General features: G+C 42.6%; 1 protein-coding gene across 4 annotated transcripts in view; it reads right to left on the bottom strand.

The window, feature by feature from the left end:
* Positions 1-129: 129 nt before the first annotated feature.
* The window catches only part of PLBD1 (phospholipase B domain containing 1), an 89,193-nt gene continuing 67,881 nt past the window's right edge, over positions 130-21,441 (bottom strand). The window contains exons 7-12 of one of the 4 annotated variants that reach the window (XM_070790045.1): positions 13,117-13,317; positions 12,869-13,009; positions 3,818-4,003; positions 3,005-3,111; positions 1,227-1,335; positions 130-426 (exon numbers count right to left, since the gene is read on the bottom strand). In XM_070790045.1, coding sequence (XP_070646146.1) covers positions 329-426; positions 1,227-1,335; positions 3,005-3,111; positions 3,818-4,003; positions 12,869-13,009; positions 13,117-13,317 — 842 coding nt within the window. In that variant the 3' untranslated portion in view covers positions 130-328. The remainder of the gene's footprint in view (positions 427-1,226; positions 1,336-3,004; positions 3,112-3,817; positions 4,004-12,868; positions 13,010-13,116; positions 13,318-21,441) is intronic. The other 3 variants (XM_070790046.1, XM_070790047.1, XM_070790048.1) reach the window with 3 other exon arrangements.

The raw sequence follows: 21,441 nt of genomic DNA, 5'->3' as shown, positions 1-21,441 counted from the left end.
TCTACATACTTTCTGGTGTATAAGCTTGTGTGCTGAAATGGCATTGTTTACTTATCATATGTTTCTTGTATGGTGCCCCACCCAATTGTAGGCGCTTGTTTTAAAAATGACAAAATCAGCAGCAGAAAATGAAAGTGATAGACTGAATTGAATATATTTCATTAAAACTAATTCTGAATGGAAAAACAGCTAAAATAGTGCCTTTGGTATCTTCCTTGCAGCCTTCTATTCCCTTATCTCCCTCCATTTTATGTCAAGTTACAAAATAGGTTTCATGGTAATAAAATCAAAGTTGTAGGCCTCTGGCATGCCCTCGTGGAGAGTTTTGTTAAAACGGCTCCAGTGGAAAACAGGGAGGCCACCTTGTACGGTGGGCCCACTGATGGCATAGGCTTTGTACTTGGATGCCAGGTAGATGTCTGCCACCTGCAGAGAGAGGAGGGGGATGTTTTAGAAAACCATTGGGAAAAAACACGACTAAGCCCCTTTGGATGGGGTCCCTGCTCTTTGTCCAAAGTCACAATATTAGCTCCCCTTAAAATAAAATCCTGCAAGCTTCCACAATATGCTCTTGTGTATCCATTTGGCATCCAAATGTGAATTGACTAGTTGTTCAGTCACTAAGTCATGACCTGCCAGGCTCCTCTGTCCATAGGATTTCCCAGGCAAGAATACTGGAGTGAGTTGCCATTTCCTTGTTCAGGGGGGGTCTTCCCAACCCAAGGATTGAACCCATGTCTCCTGCTTGGCAGGTGGATTCTTTACCACTGTGCCACCTGGGAAGCCCTGCATTGACTCGTAGAAGAGTATTAAACTAACAGCCCAAAGTGTGAGATCTGGAGTCAGATTACTCATATTTAGAATTCAACCTCCAAAATTTATTTTGACTCAGTTTTCTTATTTGTAAAATTAGACTAATAACCCTACTTCATAGAAGAGTTGTCATGAGGATTAATGAGAGTAAATACTTGAAGCAGTACCTAGAATGTATTAATTCCTCAGTAAAAGTTGTTATTAATCAGGGCAGTAACAAGAGTATTAAAGTAGATGGAACTTGATATCAAAAAATAAGGTCCATGGTTCTTAAAAACACTTGATTGAACATTGGATCACAGCAGAACGTAAGCTTAGAGAGGAAAGCAGAAAATGTCTCATAACTTCAGATTTTCCTCATTCAAAATGGCTCAAGAGAAGTGATATTTTTAAAATATGTGCTTCAACAGAACCTTTTTTGATGAAAAATTGGCAGGCTCTTGTCTCCTCAAAAAGGTAAAATTTGGCAGATGAAAGCTTGGCTTGGTTTCTCCCCAGTTCAAGTAATTCTCTTTGTGTACTCTGGAATGGATATAACACTTTTTACACACTTTACTGAATGTTTGCAAATATCATTAAAAAGAAATAAATACAAAAGCATTCACTGGGGCTTCATGTGTGCCAGGCTCACTACATCCACTAAATTTTTTGTACATTACACAAAATCTTGGTCATTAAAGACTAAAGCTTGGCTCAAACCATTCTAAACCCTCTTCTGTTTAGTTATTAGGCTGACAGAAAAAATAATGTGTCAGGGGGTTGGCATTTTTAATAGTTTTCAGAGCTTCAGATAGAACAGTTAACTCTTAAATCTAATAGATTTCTTCAGAATTTAGGACCATAGATGCAAATGAATAGACACATGCCCACGCCCAAAAGTACAAAAAGATGTGGTAGAATGATTCTTTTCCACCCACTAGATAGTTAATGTATAATCTTGGACACTCCAGATGCAGTCCTGTGCCAATAAGTTGTTAACAGTTAGCTCTCTTAGGAAAAAAGACCCCAATTTGTAGTGTTTGCTGATTTCCATGATGTAAATATCCCACCATTTCAGGCTATCAAACTGGTGTTGACGTTTTAAACAACTGGTTCTCACAAGCCTATATGAGTGGGCTTCAACCCCACTGTAAACTTATTACCTATATTGTGAGACACATTACAGCACTTAACAATTGTAGTGTAGTGAAAACCCTTTAGTGCTTGAGCATCTGGCCCAATACTTATTCCTTCAGCTCGATTCAATTTCCGTTTAAAGTGACATCACTGTGCTCTCAATATGTTCTTTGGACTTTGGGCCAGTCTGGGAAAACTTAAGACAGCAACACTATGACCATCATCATCATCATCATCATCATCATTATGGTTATGCACATTTACAAATAACATGCTAAGTACTGTTGTAAACATTTTATAGATATTAAATTGTTCATTCTTCACAACAACCCTAGGAAGCAAGTACTCTTCTTTCCATTTTTCAGAAGCACTGTGAGATGATGTGATGAAGTGACAGAGCAGGGACTGGAAGTTAGTGCAAGGGACCTACCACTATAACCTGAAAAAGCTGATTCTGTAATTGAGTTCATGTTTAAGAGACATTGGGCTTCCCACGTGGCTCAGCAGTAAAGAATCCTCCTGCCTGTGCAGGAGACACTGGTCATTCCCGGAGTCAGGAAGATCCCCTTGAGAAGGAAATGTCAACCCATTCCGGTATTGTCTGGGAAGTTCCATGGACAGAGGAGCCTGGCACGCTACAGTCCATGGGGTTGCAGAGTCAGACACAACTTAGCAACAGAGCACAGGCACAATAAGAGACGTTATTGTGATTTATGCCACAAAAATCTCTGCAGCTCTGCCTTTGAATAGGCCTAGGCACTGGAAAACCAATAGGGTGGGACTTCCCTGGTGGCTCAGTGGGAAGGAGTCCACCTGCCAATGTGGGAGAACGGGTTCAATCTCTGGTTCAGGAAGATCCCACTTGCTGTCAAGCACCTAAGCCCATGGGCCACAACAGAGCCTGTGCTCTAGAGCCTGGGAACTGCAACTATTGAAGCCCGTGAAGCCACTGCAGTGAGAAGCCCAGGCACTGCAACTGGAGAGTAGCCTCTGCTCACCATAAGCAGAAAAAACCCCAAACAGCAAAGACCCAGCACAGCAAAAATAAAGCAGACAGAACCCAACAGCACATTACCTTGGTGTCATAGCAACCTCCAGGACTCGGACTGTGTGAGTTTAGGTCCTCACGGCAACAGATGGTGTTGCAGGGATCACCCTTGCTATAAGGGTCCTGCTTGTAATCTAGGGAACAGGGATGGGACAGAATGAGTGCTGGCCATTCTGAGATGCATTTTTTCCACAGTAAGCTGTGTGGCCCTATTCAAGCCTAGGTGTCCAGAGCATACACCCCAGAGGCCTCCTCTGCTCAGTCTGTTCCCACATATGGAAGGCCCCTGTGACTTGTACAGGGGGGAGGCAACCTCGAGCCCCTACTCCAGGCTCAACCTGCACTCACAAACCTTCACAGTGATGACTGGACAGAAGAGAAATAACAGCACAAGTGTGTGTCCAGTTTTTTTGAACAAAACAAATACGAATCTGACTTTGATATTGTTCATCAAAAACAAAGGGTTTATGGGTAATTTTTATTTTAGTAACTGCTTTTGTCCTTGGAAGGAAATCTGTGTGTGGGATGGTACGGTAAAAAAGAAAAAAAAGTTACCCCGTATACCCCGTATGGGTTTTACCCCGTATGGGTTATTTGTTTTGTGTTTTACATAAGACTTTTTTCAATTAAATCTATAGAATCTTCTTCCCTATCTTTATAAAGAAGGACAAAATTCTGTTTGTTGAATATATAATATGCATAGTATCAACTGAATACTAGATAATTCAATAACTTCTTAGACTGCCTTCTAGTACAGAGGTGATAACCTTACATGGATTCTTTATCCATGGGGAAGAAAAGGAGTTTTGAAGAATGATTCCTGAGACATGTGCTACGTACTGTTGTATCGCATGATATATTTCATGGATTCCATATCAGTCACTTTTCCTTGGTCACGCCGGAAGATTTTAGCTCGGGAAGCCAGATCATAAGAGTAGTCCAAACCCAGCTTCTTGACCAGTATTGGATAGCCACTCCAGTTGTAAACTTTTTCATGGAAAGGAATGTTGTAGGAGGGCCAATATCCTGATTTGGAATGGAAGAGAGAGAAGGGTGGGATTGACAGAAGACAAAAGAGAGAGGAAACAAAGTGTCATGAATGGTACTTTCTTTTGAACATCAGCACAGCTGTGTAATTACAAAGTAATATTACACAAATAATGGCTGTGAACCCTGGTAATCACACAGATCCTCAGAAATTTACAGAACCAGTATAGTCTAGATTATTCCATTAGGGGGAGAAGAGCATCAGAATTTTTTGGTTTTTCACCCCAGAGTCTTAAGGCAATCTATTAAGCAGAAGAAAACCTGACTTCTAGGCTCAGAGTTGAATAATTAGGCCTTTGTCAGTTAACCTCATTTCTGCCCCCTCTTTTTTTTTTAAGTAGGAAGAGGGAAAGGAAAAGTTATATTGTGAAGGGATTGGAGATGATCTTAAGATTCCAGTAGACTTGTAACTCCTCTGACCCTAAACATTGATAAGGCTCAGCTTCATTCGAAGCTTCACAGTGCCAGCCCTTCGTCACTAGGCATCAAATGTGACACAACTTTAATAAAATCACCATTTCAGGAACATCTCAGATTACAGTAGCCTCAGGTATTGCTGCAGGACTGTCAGCCAATGTAGGACCACCTTCACCATTCAGGGTTTAACTGCCACTCGCATCTTCTCTTGGCCCTTGTCTGCCTTCCTTTCTCTGTACTATTTTATAGGATCCGCTGCTCGAGGTGAAGTTATTAGGACAAAACAAATGACAAAACATTCAACCTCACTGATTCTGGGGCATGGAGCCAGCATCAGGGTGAAGGCAGACAAAGACAACATTGAAAGTACAGGCTAAAAATCACATTTACTATTGCAGTATATCTAGGTAATTGAGACTGGGGAGTTAGACTGCCTGGTATGTGACCTTACAGAAGTTACTTAACCCCTCTGTGGCTCACGTCTTCATCTGTAAAATGTGAACAATGATGTCTAACCTCACAAGGATCGCTGCTGTGAGCATTAAGTGAGTTCACGTGGATGGCAGAGCTTACGACAGGGTCTGGTACTTTGTAAACAGTAGATGAACATTAACTATTACAGTTCTCTACGTGAATAGCTCAAATGAATAATAAAAATGGTTGCTGTTTACATTTTCATAAAGCTTTATGGTTAAAAAAGCATTTAAAAGAGTATCTTGTATCGGGTTGGCCAAAAAGTTTCTTCAGGTTTTCCCATCACAGTGTATAGAAATATCCGAACGAACTTTTTGGCCAGCAATATAGTATCAAAACCACCTGCTGATGTATAAATATTACCATTCTTCCTTCTAAAGGAAGAAACAGAGGTTCAGAGAGGTTGAATGCCTTCCTTCTGACTAAAAGCACCCAGGACTTCTATCGATACATCACTGTGGCTTCTAAATACTAGGTTTGTGGGGCTTTTTAAAAAATGGCTGTACGATATCACTTATTTGGGAAAATCATATGTTTCTTCCTCAGCTTTTCTTCCCTTTCAGTAAGATAGTAACAATACTGCTGCTGCTGCTGCTGCTAAGTCGCTTCAGTCGTGTCCGACTCTGTGCAACCCCACAGACGGCAGCCCACCAGGCTCCCCCGTCCCTGGGATTCTCCAGGCAAGAACACTGGAGTGGGTTGCCATTTCCTTCTCCAATGCATGAAAGTGAAAAGTGAAAGTGAAGTTGTTCAGTCGTGTCCGACTGACTCTTTGCGACCCCATGGACTGCAGCCTACCAGGCTCCTCCATCCATGAGATTTTCCAGGCAAGAGTTCTGGAGTGGGTTGCTATTGCCTTCTCCGGTAACAATACTACTTATCTGGAAATATGTTATGTGTGTGTGCTCAGTTGCACAGTCATGTCCAACTCTTTGTGACCTCATGGGCTGTAGCCTGCCAGGCTCCTCTCTCCGTGGGATCTCCAGGCAAGGATACTGGAGTGGGTTGCCATTCCCTTCTCCAGGGGATCTTCCCGACCCAGGGATCGAACCCAACTCTCCTGTGCTCCAGCATTGGCAGGCAGATCCTTTACCACTGTGCCACCTGGGAAGCCCTTGGAAACACGTTATGAAAGTCAAACAAAAGAAAATAAATAAAAGATACATCAAGTATATGGTAGACACTCTGAATTTAACTCTGTATTTTCTGCCTCTGGGGGAAAAATAAAACATAAAGCCCCACAAACTACAGACAGATCATCATCAGTTTATTTAATACCAGGGTAGATTTCTTCATGGAATCTAAAAATGGGATTGCAAAGAACCCAAATCCCATCATAGCAGCAGCAGCAGTCCCAAGAAGAAAAGGCCTGGGGTAACTAGTCTACTTTAACAAGCATCTCCCTCTTGAGGCTGGCTATTACTATCAGGCTCTTAGGAGCTGGATGGACCAGTCTTCAGAGTCAGATAGCTGGGTCCTCAGTTTTGAATTGTCGTGCTAACCAAGTAACCACCTAGTGATCTGACTTCTCAGGTGGATTTCCCAAGAAGAAGTGGAGGCAGGTCCACTGCTTGGTAGCACGCGTATCTTCTTAGCAACTGAAGTTTCCACCTTAGTCAATTCTGTTTTACGCACGTGGTGTGCATTTCACTGGCGGGAGCCACCGTGGAGTGAGGCATCTCCCCCTGGGTGTCATTACTAGATGAATGTGAGGACCTGGGAAATGAAGGACCAGCCCTGATCCCCAGGATCCACACGTTATCTTGGTTCTGTACCTGTTCATCTCTCAGTGGACCTATTTCAACATTTTCCTAATTCACCTCCTGTATTCTCTCTTTCAGTGTGTTCTCCCTTTACAAAGACTCCAGTTTTCTAAAGCAAGATCCCCAACCTCTGGAATCTAATGCCTGATGATCTGAGGTGCAGCTGATGTAATAATAACAGAAATAAAGTGCACAATGAATATAATGCATTTGAATCATCCCCAAACCCAAATCATCCCCACCCCCTACCCCAGGCTGTAGAAGAATTGTCTTCCATGAAAACAGTCCCTGCTGCCAAAAAGGCTGGGGACTGATGCTCTAAAGGATAAAGGCTAAACTCCTCAGCAAGATCCAAGGGCTGTAGTTTTCTCATCACTACCTTATCTTCCACATCACAGCCTCCTCTCCAGCCATCCTGGGCCAATACATTCTTCTTCATGCCATGGTCTCGTGTCTCTCTCTGTTTGATTTGTCCCCGTGTCAAACTGCTGAGCTCCTTTCTCGCATGTCTCTTCATTGTTTCTGGGAGTTGTTTGTCCACTGATCTCCAGTAGCATATTGGGCACCTACTGACCTGGGAAGTTCAACTTTCAGTGTCCTATCATTTTGCCTTTTCATACTGTTCATGGGGTTCTCAAGGCAAGCATGCTGAAGTGTTTTGCCATTCCCTTTCCCTTCTCCAGTGGACCACATTTTGTCAGAACTCTCCACCATGACCCGTGCTCATAGTTTCATTGAGTTAGATAAGGCTGTGGTCCATGTGATCACTTTGATTAGTTTTCTGTGATTGTGGTTTTCATTCTCTCTGCCCTCTGATGGATTAGGATAAGAGGCTTATGGAAGCTTCCTGATGGGAGAGACTGATTGAGGGGGAAACTGGGTCGTCTTCTTATGAGTGGGGCCATGCTTAGTAAATCTTTAATCCAATTTTCTGTTGATGGGCAGGTCTGTGTTCCCTCCCTGTTGTTTGACCTGAGGCCAAACTATGGTGGAGTTAATGAAGATAATGGCAACCTCCTTCAAAAGGCCCCATGCATGCACTGCTGCACTCAGTGCCCCCGACCCTGCAGCAGGCTACCACCAACCCACACCTCTGCTGGAGACTCCTGGACACTCACGGGCAAGTCTGGGTCAGTCTCCTGTGGGGTCACTGCTCCTTTTTCCTGGGTCCTGGTGTGCACAAGGTTTTGTTTGTGCCCTCCAAGAGTCTGTTTCCCCAGTCCTGTGTAAGTTCTGGTGGCTCTATGGTGAGGTTAATGGCGACCTCCTCCAAGAGGTCTTATGCCATACCCAGGTCTGCTGTACCCAGAGCCCCTGCCCCTGCTGCCCCTGGTCAGCAGGCCACTGCTGACCCATACCTCCACAGTAGACAAAAACTCAAAGGCAGGTCTAAGCTCAGTCTCTGTGGGTTCTCTGGTGTGCACAATGTTTTGTTTAAACCCTCCAATCAGTGGAGAAGTAACTCCAGTAAGAATGAAGAGACAGAGCCAAAGCAAAAACAATGCCCAGTTGTGGGTGTGGCTGGTAATGGTAGTAGAGTCCGATGCTATAAAGAACAAAATTGCACAGGAACCTGGAATGTTAGGTCCATGAATCAAGGTAAATTGGAAGTGGTCAAACAGGAGACGGCAAGAGTGAACACTGACATCTTAGGAATCAGTGAACTAAAATGGACTGGAATGGGTAAATTTAATCAGATGACCATTGTATCTACTACTGTGGGCAAGAATCCCTTAGAAGAAATGGAGTGACCCTCATAGTCAACAAAAGAGTCCAAAATGCAGTACTTGAATGCAGTCTCAAAAATGACAGAATGGTTTCTCTTCATTTCCAAGGCAAACCATTCAAAATCACAGTAATCCAAGTCTATGCCCCAACCAGTAATGCTGAAGAAGCTGAAGCTGAATGGTTCTACAAAGACCTACAAGACCTTCTAGAACTAACACACAAAAAAGATGTCCTTTTCATCATAGGGGACTGGAATGCAAAAGTAGGAAGTCAAGAGATACCTGGAGTAACAGGCAAATTTGGCCTTGGAGTAAAAATGAAGCAGCACATGTCTCCAAAGAAGACATACAGATGGCTAACAAACACATGAAAAGATGCTCAACATCACTCATTATCAGAGAAATGCAAATCAAAACCACTATGAGGTGCCATTTCACACCAGTCAGAATGGCTGCGATCCAAAAGTCTACAAGCAATAAATGCTGGAGAGGGTGTGGAGAAAAGGGAACCCTCTTACACTGTTGGTGGGAATGCAAACTAGTACAGCCACTAAGGAGAACAGTGTGGAGATTCCCTAAAAAACTGGAAATAGAACTGCCTTATGATCCAGCAATCCCACTGCTGGGCATACACACTGAGGAAACCAGAAGGGAAAGAGACACGTGTACCCCAATGTTCATTGCGGCACTGTATAATAGCCAGGACATGGAAGCAACCTAGATGTCCATCAGCAGATGAATGGATAAGAAAGCTGTGGTACATATACACAATGGAGTATTACTCAGCCATTAAAAAGAATACATTTGAATCAGTTCTAATGAGGTGGATGAAACTGGAGCCTATTATACAGAGTGAAGTAAGCCAGAAAGAAAAACACCAATACAGTATACTAACGCCTATATATGGAATTTAGAAAGATGGTAACAATAACCTTGTGTATGAGACAGCAAAAGAGACACTGATGTATAGAACAGTCTTATGGACTCTGTGGGAGAGGGAGAGGGTGGGAAGATTTGGGAGAATGGCATTGAAACATGTAAAATATCATGTATGAAATGAGATGCCAATCCAGGTTCAATGCACGATACTGGATGCTTGGGGCTAGTGCACTGGGACGACCCAGAGGGATGGTATGGGGAGGGAGGAGGGAGGAGGGTTCAGGATGGGGAACACATGTATACCTGTGGCGGATTCATTTTGATGTTTGGCAAAACTAATACAATTACGTAAAGTTTAAAAATAAAATTAAAAAAAAAAAAGAAGCAGCACAAAGGCTGAGTTTTGCCAAGAGAATGCACTGTTAATAGCAAACACCCTCTTCCAACAACACAAGAGAAGACTCTACACATGGACATCACAAGATGGTCAATACCAAAATCAGATTGATTATCTTCTTTGCAGCCAAAGATGGAAAAGCTCTATACAGTCAACAAAAACAAGACTGGGAGCTGAGTGTGGCTCAGATCATGAACTCCTTATTGCAAATTCAGACTAAAATTGAAGAAAGTAGGGAATACCACTAGACCATTTGGGTATGACCGAAATCAAATCCCTTATGATTATACAGTGGAAGTGACAAACAGATTCAGGGGATTAGATCTGATAGAGTGCCTGAAGAACTATGGTCAGAGGTTTGTGACATTGTAGAGGAGGCAGTGATCAAGACCATCCCCAAGAAAAAGAAATGGAAAAAGGCAAAATAGTTTCTGAGGAGGCCTTACAAATACCTGAGAAAAGAGAAGCCAAAGACAAAGAGAAAAGAAAAATATACCTACTTGAATGCAGAGTTCCAAAGAATAGCAAGGAGAGATAAGAAAGCCTTCCTAAGTGATCAATGCAAAGAAATAGAGGAAAACAATAGAATGGGAAAGACTAGAGATCTCTTTAAGAAAATTAGAGACATCAAGGGAACATTTCATGCAAAGATGGGCTCAATAAAGGACAAAAATGGTATGGACCTACCAGAAGCAGAAGATATTAAGAAGAAGTGGCAAGAATACACAGAGGAACTATACAAAAAAGATCTTCATGACCCAGATCACACTTACCTAGAGCCAGACATCCTGGATTGGGAAGTCAAGTGGGCCTCAGGAAGCATCACTATGAACAAAGCTAGTGGCGGTGATGGAATTCCACTTGAGCTATTTCAAATCCTGAAAGATGATGCTGTGAAAGTGCTGCACTCAATATGTCAGCAAATTTGGAAAACTCATCAGTGGCTACAGGACTGAAAAAGGTCAGTTTTCATTCCAATCCCAAAGAAGGGCAATGCCAAACAATGTTCCAACTATCACATAATTGCACTCATCTCACACACTAACAAGTAATACTCAAAATTCTCCAACCAGGTTTCAACAGTACGTGAACTCAGAACTTGCAGATGTTCAAGGTGGTTTTAGAAAAGGCAGAGGAACCAGAGATCAAATTGCCAACATTTGTTGGATCATCAAAAAAGCAAGAGAATTCCAGAAAAACATCTACTTCAGCTTTATTGACTACAAGGCCTTTGACTATGTGGATCACAACAAACTGTGGAAAATTCTTGAAGAGATGGGAATACCAGACTTCCTTACCTGCCTCCTGAGAAATCTGTATGCAGGTCAAGAAGCAACAGTTAGAACTGGACATGGAACAACAGACTGGTTCCAAATCAGGAAAGGAGTACATCAAGGCTGTATATGTCACCCTGCTTATTTAAATTATGTGCAGAGTACATCATGTGAAATGTCAGGCTGGATGAAGCACAAACTGGAATCAAGATTTCAGAGAGAAATATCAGTGACCTCAGATATGCAGATGATACGACCCTTTTGGCAGAAAGTGAAGAACTAAAGATCCTCTTGATGCAAGTAAGAGGAGAGTGAAAAAGTTGGCTTAGAACTCAACATTCAGAAAACTAACATCATGGCATCTGGCCCCATCACTTCAATGGCAAATAGATGGGGAAACAATGGAAACAGAGAGAGACTTTATTTTGGGGCTCCAAAATCACTGCAGATGGTGACTACAGCTTTGAAATTAAAAGATGCTTGCTCCTTGGAAGAAATGCTATGACCAACCTAGACAGCATATTAAAAAGCAGAGACATTACTTTGCAGCAAAGGTCCATCTAGTCAAAGCTATTGTTTTTCCAGTAGTCATGTATGGATGTGAGAATTGGACCATAAGAAAGCTGAGCACTGAAGAATTGATGCTTTTGAACTGTGGTGTTGGAGAAGACTCTTGAGAGTCCCTTGGACTGCAAGGAAATCAAATCAGTCAATCCTAAAGGAAATCAGTCCTAAATATTCATTGGAAGGACTGATGCTGAAGCTCCAATACTTTGGTCACCTGATGAGAAGAAATAACTCACTGGAAAAGACCCTGATGCTGGGAAAGATTGAAGGCCGGAGGAGAAGGGGATGACAGAGGATGAGATGGTTGGATGGCATCACCAACTCGATGGACATGAGTTTGGGTAAGCTCCGAGAGTTGATGACGGACAGAGAAGCCTGGCGTGCTGCAGTCCAAAAAGTTGGGTTGCAAAAAGTTGGACATGACTGAGCGACTGAACTGAACTTTCTAGCCTGTAAACTTCCACCCAGACATCATCTTCTCTTTCATTTATTCAACAAATATCCAGTGAGGACTTCCTGTGTGTGCTGAGCAGTATGTTCAATGCAAGATGCTAGGACTTGCTATGAACCGGTAATATGCTTAAGAATCGATAGAAATTATCTCAATTCATTTTCATAAAACCCAGTGAAATTGCAAAGGTAGGCTTCCCAGGTCGTGCTAGTGGTAAAGAGCCCACCCACCTGCCAATGCAGGAGACTTAAGAGTCTCTGGTTCAACCCCTGGGTCAGGAAGATCCCCTAGAAGAGGGCATGACAACACACTCCAGTATACTTAGTTGGAGAATCCTATGGACAGAGGAGCCTAGCAGGCTACAGCCCCTAGGGTCACACAGAACTGGACATGACTAAAGTGAAGTGGCTTTGCACACATGCACACACATGTAAGAGTACACTGTCATGGGACTTTCCTGGTGGTTCAGTGGTTAAGACTCCACGCACCGAGGGGTGCAGGTTCGATTCATCCCTGGTCGGGGAACTGAGATCACTTATGCCGCATGGTGCGGCCAAAATAAGTATTGAATGAGCCGCTACTCTGTACTAGGAAAAATCATCACTGTGACTTAACCAGTGCATGCAACAGAGGTCATAAATAAATAGTACAAAACACTTTTTTTTTAAAATAAATAGTATAAAAAAGAGTACATTGTCATGTAAGAGTTTGAGGTGTAGGTTTTACATGTGCTGAACCTTGTCATTCTTTCCCTGTGTGAAAAGCAACAGCATTCCCACCCCTGCATACCCACCATACACAGCCCCATAGTACATTCACACACCACACATTATCCATCATATATGTGTGCACAGACACACACACACTCATCAGACTTGTAGCATGAAGAAAGTACCTCTCCGTAGAACAGCAGTTTGTTCAGAATATTCTACGTATGTAGGAATTTGCTCCACAATGTACAGAGTGCCTTCGTCAAGGCTATGGTTCAAATTTACCTTCTTCAGGTCTAGGACCATGTACTGATTGTTATATGTGCCTGAAGCAGAGAAGACATGAAGACAGGGCATGGGTACTGCTTGGCTGGTTAACTCAAAATCTAAAAAAATCATACATGCGTAAACGTTATTCTGCAGGGCCACTTACCAGAGTTGTATTTTGAAAAGACCTCTGCCCACTGCTTGCCATTATTAGCCATCATACTGGCCACCCGGACTCTTTGCCAGGCCAGGAGAGACTGGGGTACCACGTGCTGCAGTAGGGTTTTATTATATACGCTGTTTGTGGTCTGCAGCAATACCAAACCACTGCTAAGAAGGTAAAAGTCGTCCAGAGACTCCAAAAACCCTACAGGAAACATGAATATATGAATCAGCGTACATACATGCAAAATACCAAACCATCATTGTTAATGTAGAACTTCGCATATACAATGCATTTTGCAGAGTATTAGTTATTATTTCTTTTGGGGGTTTTTAAAAATTTATAAGTGGAGGATAATTGCTTTACAGTGTTGTTGGTTTCTGCCATACATCAGCATGAATAAGCCATCGGTATACACACATCCCCTCCTTATTGAACTTCCCTCCTACCTTCCACCCCATCCCACCCCTCTAGGTTGTTACAGAGCACCAGGTTGAGCTCCCTGCATCACACTGCAAATTCCCACCAGCTATCTATTTTACATATAATGCGTATATATTTCAGAGCTACTCTCTCAGTTCATCCCACCGTCTCCTTCCCCTGCTGGGTCCACAAGTCTGTTCCCTGTCTGCGACTCTATTCCTGCCCTGCAAATAGGCTCATCAGTACTGTTTTTGTGTTAATATGCAATAATAGTGTTTCTCTGGCTTGCTTCACTGTTTATAACAAGCTCTAGGGTGTCAGTTGTCATTGCCCTCCTCCAGCTTTGGTTCACCTCGGCAGCAGATGCCGGTGAACCTCCATCCCTGGGCTCTCCATTGAAAAATTTTGATTTTATGATTTGATGAAAATACATTAAATCAGGAACCAGACCTAAGGATGCATGATTGACAAGCAAAGTATTAATGACTATATAGTCATAGTATGATTATATAGTCATACTAATGACTATATACAAGCAAATTTTAATGACTATTCATTCACCACTTGAGCTGGAGTCATTTTGCAGTGTTTCATCTGAACAACCATATTGGCAGCCTTGAGCAAGCTCTCTGATAGAAAATCTCCACATGATGGAAAGCTGTATTTCTGGCCTAATATTCTTGCTAATTCACTCCTTATTGTAGCAGCCTCGATGGACACAAGAGGGCAGGCATTCTTTAATATGTATAGGTAAGTGACTAATACTAACATGAAAGGAACAGTATTTCATTCAAGAGCAAGACTGTTTATAGAAGACCAAAAAAAAAAAAAAAAAGTAGGCCATCTAGAGTTCTAGAACAAAGAAGATAAACTGTCTTACAAAAAACTTTAGTCAAGGAGTCTAATTTTATAATTTTGAGTTTAACGTTAAAGAAAAGGCCCAGGGAAGGGACAAAGTCCTGAAATATAGCATTATAAGAGAAACAAGTGTTCTTTGAATATGTAAAATTATATTCTTGCTCTAATCTTTCACTAGCAACTTCAGAAGGCACTCTATGTTAGATAAGGATAGAGTGAAACATCTGGGATGAAAGCCAGCTGGCAAATTACATTTCATAGTAAGCTTCTTACTAAATTTAATTAAGAGACAAAAGAGAACCCTTACAGTTAATAAAGCATCTTCCAGGACTTAGAAAATAACCACCTGAGGTCTTCCCTGGTGGCAGAGTGGATAAGAATCCGCCTGCCGATGCAGGGAACACAGATCAGGTCCAGCAAGATTCCACATGCCGTGGAGCAACTAAGCCTGTGCACCCTAAAGCCCATACTCCGCAACAAGAGAAGCCATTGCAATGAGAAGCCCTTGCACCGCAACCAAGAGTAAGTAGTCCCAGCTCGCTGCAACTAGAGAAAGCCTGCACAAAGCAACGAAGATCCAGTGCAGACAAAAATAAATAAAATCTTTTTAAAAATGGACTTTCAGAAGGTTTTTTTAAAATAGCCACTTGAATTATAAACAATGACCATTCTCCTCTAATTCTATTTAGATCTCTTGCTTAGGACAACCCAGAAGAGTTTATCCTTATTATCCTACCAAGTGTATTTAAAATGTGCCCCGTTTGGAAGAGTGACATCAACATCACAGGGGTGTGAGACACTCCGTTTATCTCTCCCCCTCAATCTACAACCAGTAAAACCAGTAAAGCATCCGTAACTCAACAAAGGTGACTCTGCCCCACACAGCAGGATGCTGGAGAATTCCACACATCTGTTATCTAAAGGTGGGTGGATTGGACCATATGGAGGAGGAAGAACCAGAGGAACAATGAAGGCAGTACCTGTAGTCCTGAACCCCTGGCCACAATAGCTGGGCCCAGAGCCCGGGAGAAGCCTTAATAGCTGGGTAGGTGGCACACAGGAGTCTGGTGGCCTGGTCACAGCACCCCCAGCCAACAGGGAGCTGGAAGGCAGCGGCAGCAAGCCCTGCAACCCTGTTCCTCAAGCTACAGGGCACCACGACTCAGCCTCCCCTCCCCCACTGCCTCCAGCAGCAGCACCTACAACCCCAGTCAAGGCAGAGACACCTGCGACCCCGGTTCCGTTTCACTCTCTCCCTCCCCATACCCAGGGAACTGCACACAGCCGAGGAACCTGCTATCTCAGAGGTGCCCCACCAACAGCACCGGTGACAATGAGGGTCCAGGGCAACATCCCTGACAGAGACAGAAGAGGGTGGGAAGTGACAGCTCTCAAAAATAACCAGAGGCAGCTCTGGGAAAAGAACCCCGACCACTCCCCGTCGCAAAAAATAGAAAAGGAAAAAAACCACAACAAAACCAACTTGCGCTATGTCGCCACCTACTGGAAAGCAAAAGAAAGGCATCTAATTACTAAACATTGCAGGCGGATTCTTTACCAACTGAGCTATGAGGGAAGGCCCAATTACTAAACTACTGAACAGTTACTCAAGAGCGGGGGGGGGGGCGGAGTTTTACCCAAAGAAGAAATATTTGACACTTCAAATTCACTGGATGAAGCACAAGCTGGAATCAAGATTTCCGGGAGAAATATCAACAACCTCAGATATGCAGATGACATACCCTTATGGCAGAAAGCGAAGAGGAACTACAGAGCCTCTTGATGAAAGTGAAAGAGGAGAGTGAAAAAGTTGGCTTAAAGCTCAACATTCAGAAAATTAAGATCATGGCATCTGGTCCCATCACTTCATGGCAAATAGATGGGGAAACGATGGAAATAGTGAGAGATTTTATTTTCTTGGCCTCCAAAATCACTGCAGATGGTGACTGCAGCTGTGAAATTAAAAGACACTTGCTCTTTGGAAGAAATGCTATGACCAACCTAGACAGCATATTAAAAAGCAGAGACATTACTTTGCCAACAAAGGTCCATCTAGTCAAAGCTATGGTTTTTCCAGTAGTCATGTATGGATGTGAGAGTTGGACTATAAAGAAAGCTGAGTGCTGAAGAATTGATGCTTTTGAACTGTGGTGTTGGAGAAGACTCTTGAGAGTCCCCTGGACTGCAAGGAAATCCAACCAGTCAATTCTAAAGGAAATCAGTCCTGAATATTCTTTGGAAGATGATGCTAAGCTGAAACTCCAATACTTAGGCCACCTGATGCGAAGAACTGACTCACTGGAAAACACCCTGATGCTGGGAAAGATTGAAGGCTGGAGGAAAGGGGGACGACAGAGGATGAGATGGTTGGATGGCATCACCAACTCGATGGACATGGTTTTTGGTGGACTCTGGGAGTTGGTGATGGACAGGGAGGCCTGGTGTGCTGCAGTCCATGGGGTCTCAAAGAGTTGGACACGACTGAACAGCTGAACTGAACATTATATAAATTTTTGTATATATAAATATTATATTTCTCCTCCTGTATACACTCCAGTGTGCTCATTCCCAAAATGCCCTCCCCCTGCCACCCTTCCTCTCTGGTAACCACTAATCTGTTCACTGTATCTGTGTGTTTGTTTTTGTTTGGTTTGGTTTGTTCATTTATTTTTAATTTATTTTTGTATTCCACATATGAATGAAATCATCTGATATGTGTCTTTTTCCATCTGACTTACTTCATTTAGCATAATACTTGCAAGGTTCCCAAATAGCCAAAACAATCTTGAGAAAGAGGAACAGAGCTAGAAGAATCATGCTCCCTGACTTCAGACTATACTACAAAGCTACAGTCATAAAACAGTATGGAACTGGCACAAAAAAGACACATCAGTTGCTTAACTTCATAGACTTGTATGTCCAGTTTTTTCCCCAGGTTTGGGTAGTCCTCAACTGTTATTTCTTTCAATACACTCTCCTCACTCTCCCTTCTCCTTTCTGGGATACCCATTACCCTAATGATACATTTCCTAATGGAGTCAGATAGTTCTATAGGATTTTCTTCTTTGTAGACCTTAATTTCCTCTCTTCTATCTATATCATTTCTAGATTTGTCTTCGAGCTCACTAATTCTCTCTTCCATGTGGTCTCCAGTATTTCCAGTGCTTTCTAATTCAGTCTTTATTTCATTTAAAGTTCTTCAGCTCCAGAGTTTCTACTTGGTTCTATTTTTGAATTTCAGTTGGTATTCAGAAAATACCAATTTCTCTTTGGTATTCTTTCTGTTAATTAATTTTATTTCTGAGCTCACTGAATTGCCTTTCAAAGTTTTCTTGTAGCTCATTGGGTATCTTCACAGGTATCTGAATTCTCTATAACTTAGATAATGTTATAAACCATTAAAAATTTAAAAGGTGTTCATTTGCACATCACATACATTAACTGCTCCAAAGCTTTTGAAACCATAAGCCCCCGCGTCCTTGTCTTCTGAAGTAAAATACTGACTCAAGAGTTAATCATTGGAAAATGTGAAGATGTAGAAAGAAAGAGGAGAAGGCAATGGCACCCCACTCCAGTACTCTTGCCTGGAAAATCCCATGGATGGAGGAGCCTGGTAGGCTGCAGTCCATTGGGTTGCTGAGGGTTGGACACGACTGAGTGACTTCACTTTCACTTTCATGCATTGGAGAAGGCAATGGCAACCCCCTCCAGTGTTCTTGCCTGGAGAATCCCAGGGACGGGGGAGCCTGGTGGGCTGCCATCTCTGGGGTCACACAGAGTTGGACACGACTGAAGTGATGCAGCAGCAGCAGCAGCAGAAGAAGAAAGAATAGCTGTTGGGCTGGGGAACTGGTAACAACTTAAGCTATAATTCTGCCACACAGAAGAATACTGAACTCTCACTTCCCTGAAAGACATAGATAAAGGCCTGACACACATTCCTAAGTTGTTTTTACAAGAAGCAGACCCCCTCCCCCTTTCATCTGGAGTGATGAAAACTCCTGGCCACAAGGACAAAGACCCTAGACTGGTTGGTGCTTGAAGAAGACTGAAGACTGATGGTGCCTGAAGCTTCACCTTGATGCCAGCCAATCCAAGAACTGTCTATTAGCTGATCAATGCCCTGCTCCTCACACTATGAAACTCCTCATTACCCTCTTCAGGGTGGGTCATATAGTTTTGAGGGCATTAGCCCTTTATGGCCCTTTTTTCCTGGCAAAGCAATAAAAGCTACTCTTTTCTGCTTCACCCCAAACTCTGTCTCTGCATTTCTATTCAGCACCAGTAAAGAGGCTGAATTTCAGCAACGCTGTGAAGACCAAAAACTTTCCTTCCTTCCTTCCTTCCAAAAGAGTAGACTTATTGTTGACCAAGTTCATGAATGACATACAACTCAGGGTCAGGCATGAGGATCACGATTGTAAAAATATCTGTACTGCATGTCTTCACCCCTTGCTTTATCCATACTTAGCAATGGGACATGGCAGCATCTCCCAGCAAGAGACATTGTCTGTTTCCCCACCCCTTAAATCTGAACTGTTTTGGCTTAACAAAAGGTGCCAGTTCTAGCCTAGGCCTCAAGAGACCTTGCACACTTCTTCTCACTCCCTTATAATCCTGTTACAGCTGAGAAAATTGGTGCAGCCTAGCCTAGTATCTGGGATGGGAGGCAAAGTGCAGGAGGCCCAGCCTCTAGCTGGGCAGCCCCCTAAGTGCGACAGAGTTCATCCAAGATCAGCAGAGCTGCCCACCCAACCCCAGCCAACCATGGATGCATGAATGTGCCCAGCTGAGACACTGTCCTATATACTCAAAAGCAATACTAATCACATATGTGTTTACAGCACAAACTTTTGAGGGTTCAGCAGTAGCCAGTATAATAATAATAGTAACCCAGTTACACAACATATTTTGTTTTCAAATGTCTTACTGCCATTTGATTTTAACATAGATGGATGTGACACTTCAGGAATAGTTTTCTTTTTTTAAAGGAAAAAACAAAGTAATATCTTGGCAACATACTCACCTTTCTGCTTAGGTTTTTCCCACAGCTAAAGAGGAATTACGTCACTTCTCAGATCTTGGGGAAGGCAATCACCTATGCTGGGCTGTCTGATGTCTCAAAGCCTATCTGATTCTCAAAACTTTATTTAACACCTACTACATTCCAAGCACTGTGCAATGACCCCAGCCTAGAGACTGTAGTAGAATTCCTTCAGCTTCTCCAAAAGTCACATGCCCAGACTGCTCTCCCTACCCACCTGTGCTCCACTCTGAGTCTCCACCAGGAGCCCTGCACTAAGGTGACTGCTGCGGGAAAAACCTCTGTTTCCTCCCTAAGAAAAGATGCTCTCATGTCATCACACAACGTGAAATCTTCCAGTCACTTGTTCTGTCTACTCTACAATGGACTCAGTCTTCCTACCTTACAGAATGGCATTCTTTGACTTCTCTTTCTGCTAAGAACCTAACTGGTACCAACCAATTTCCCCCTTCACTTTCCAGTAATTATTCTTCAATCAAGTATGGCTGGGTTTTTGTTTTTATTTTTCAGCACATTTCTGCTTTACCCTGCAATAGGAATGGGATCAATGAAAGATTCATACTATTAGATATTCAGGCACATGAAGACCCTACTTTGGAGCCTGAATATCCTGAAGTAGCTCAAATAAAACAATAAGTATAATTCTTATTCTAAGATAATAATAATCTCTTGGGCCATAAAGATGGCTGAGCACCAAAGAATTGATGCTTTTGAACTGTGGTGTTGGAGAAGACTCTTGAGAGTCCCTTGGACTGCAAGGAGATCCAACCAGTCAATCTTAAAGGAAACCAACCCTGAATATTCATTGAAAGGATGATGCTGAAGCTGAAGCTCCAAAACTTTGGCCACCTGATGTGAAGAGCCACCTCACTGTAAAAGACCCTGATGCTGGGAAACACTGAAGGCAGGAGGTGAAGGGGATGACAGAGGATGAGATGGTTAGATAGCATGTCGCTGACTCAGGGACATGAGTTTGAGCAAACTTGGGGAGATAGTGAACAACAGGGAAGCCTGGCGTGCTGCAGTCCATGGTATCGCAGAGTTGGACATGACTTAGTGACTGAACAACAGCAAAGATTATACAGAGTAAATATGAAGAGGTGGGTGTACATTTAATCAATGTTCAAACAATCAAAATTGTTTGCTTTTCTTCAATAAGAAGTTATTTACTTTAGGTTATATTACTTGTTTACTGTTTCCTTTTCCATCTATCCCATAGCATGTAAGTTCCACCAGGGCAGGAACTTTTTCTGTCTTATTCACTCCAGTGGCAAGAAAAGGATTTGACATGTAGTATCTTTGTGCTTAGTCACTCAGTCGTGTCCAGTTCTTTGTGACCCCACGGATTGTCAATGGAATTCTCCAGGCAAGAACACTGGAGTGGGTTGCCCATTTCCTTTTCTAAAGGATCTTCCAGACCCAGGAATCGAACCTGTGTTTCTTGCGTCTCCCGCATTGGCAAGCTGATTCTTTACCACTGTGCCACTTGGGAAGCCCCTTGAAACATAGTAGGTACTCAGTAAATAACTGTTACGTACAAGAGAGAAGGAGAAGATGGTGGTGACTAACATTAATAGTGTACCTACTACACATCAGAAACTTTGCTTTAGAAGGATGGATACTTTCATTTGATCTTCACAAAAAGAGCACTTAGATGAGGTGGTTTTTTTTTTTTTTTTTTTTAAGTATTTCGCTTTTTAAAGCTTATAAACAGCATTGTCAGGGATAAATCTAGAACTGAATCTCAACACATGCCTTTTCCACCCTAACATACATCTGACAACATTGAGGGGAATAGTCATGCAAAGGGCAACAACACATAGGCACAATGGAGCAAATACATTAGAAGCAATTAAGGAGAGGGTGAATCATGGGGAGTTGCATGTTTAAACAGGGTGGAGGTGGGGAAAATCACCTTATGACTAGTCAATCAAGCAAAGTGTGGAGAATAAGGTGGAATTTCTATAAAGATAGAAGGGAAGAAGCTTTCTTTGGCTAGGTGG

Source organism: Bos indicus, chromosome 5 (genome assembly GCF_029378745.1).
Source record: "Bos indicus isolate NIAB-ARS_2022 breed Sahiwal x Tharparkar chromosome 5, NIAB-ARS_B.indTharparkar_mat_pri_1.0, whole genome shotgun sequence".
In the NCBI taxonomy this organism is placed as follows: Eukaryota; Metazoa; Chordata; class Mammalia; order Artiodactyla; family Bovidae; genus Bos; species Bos indicus.
This window is presented reverse-complemented; position numbering and strand designations above follow the sequence as displayed.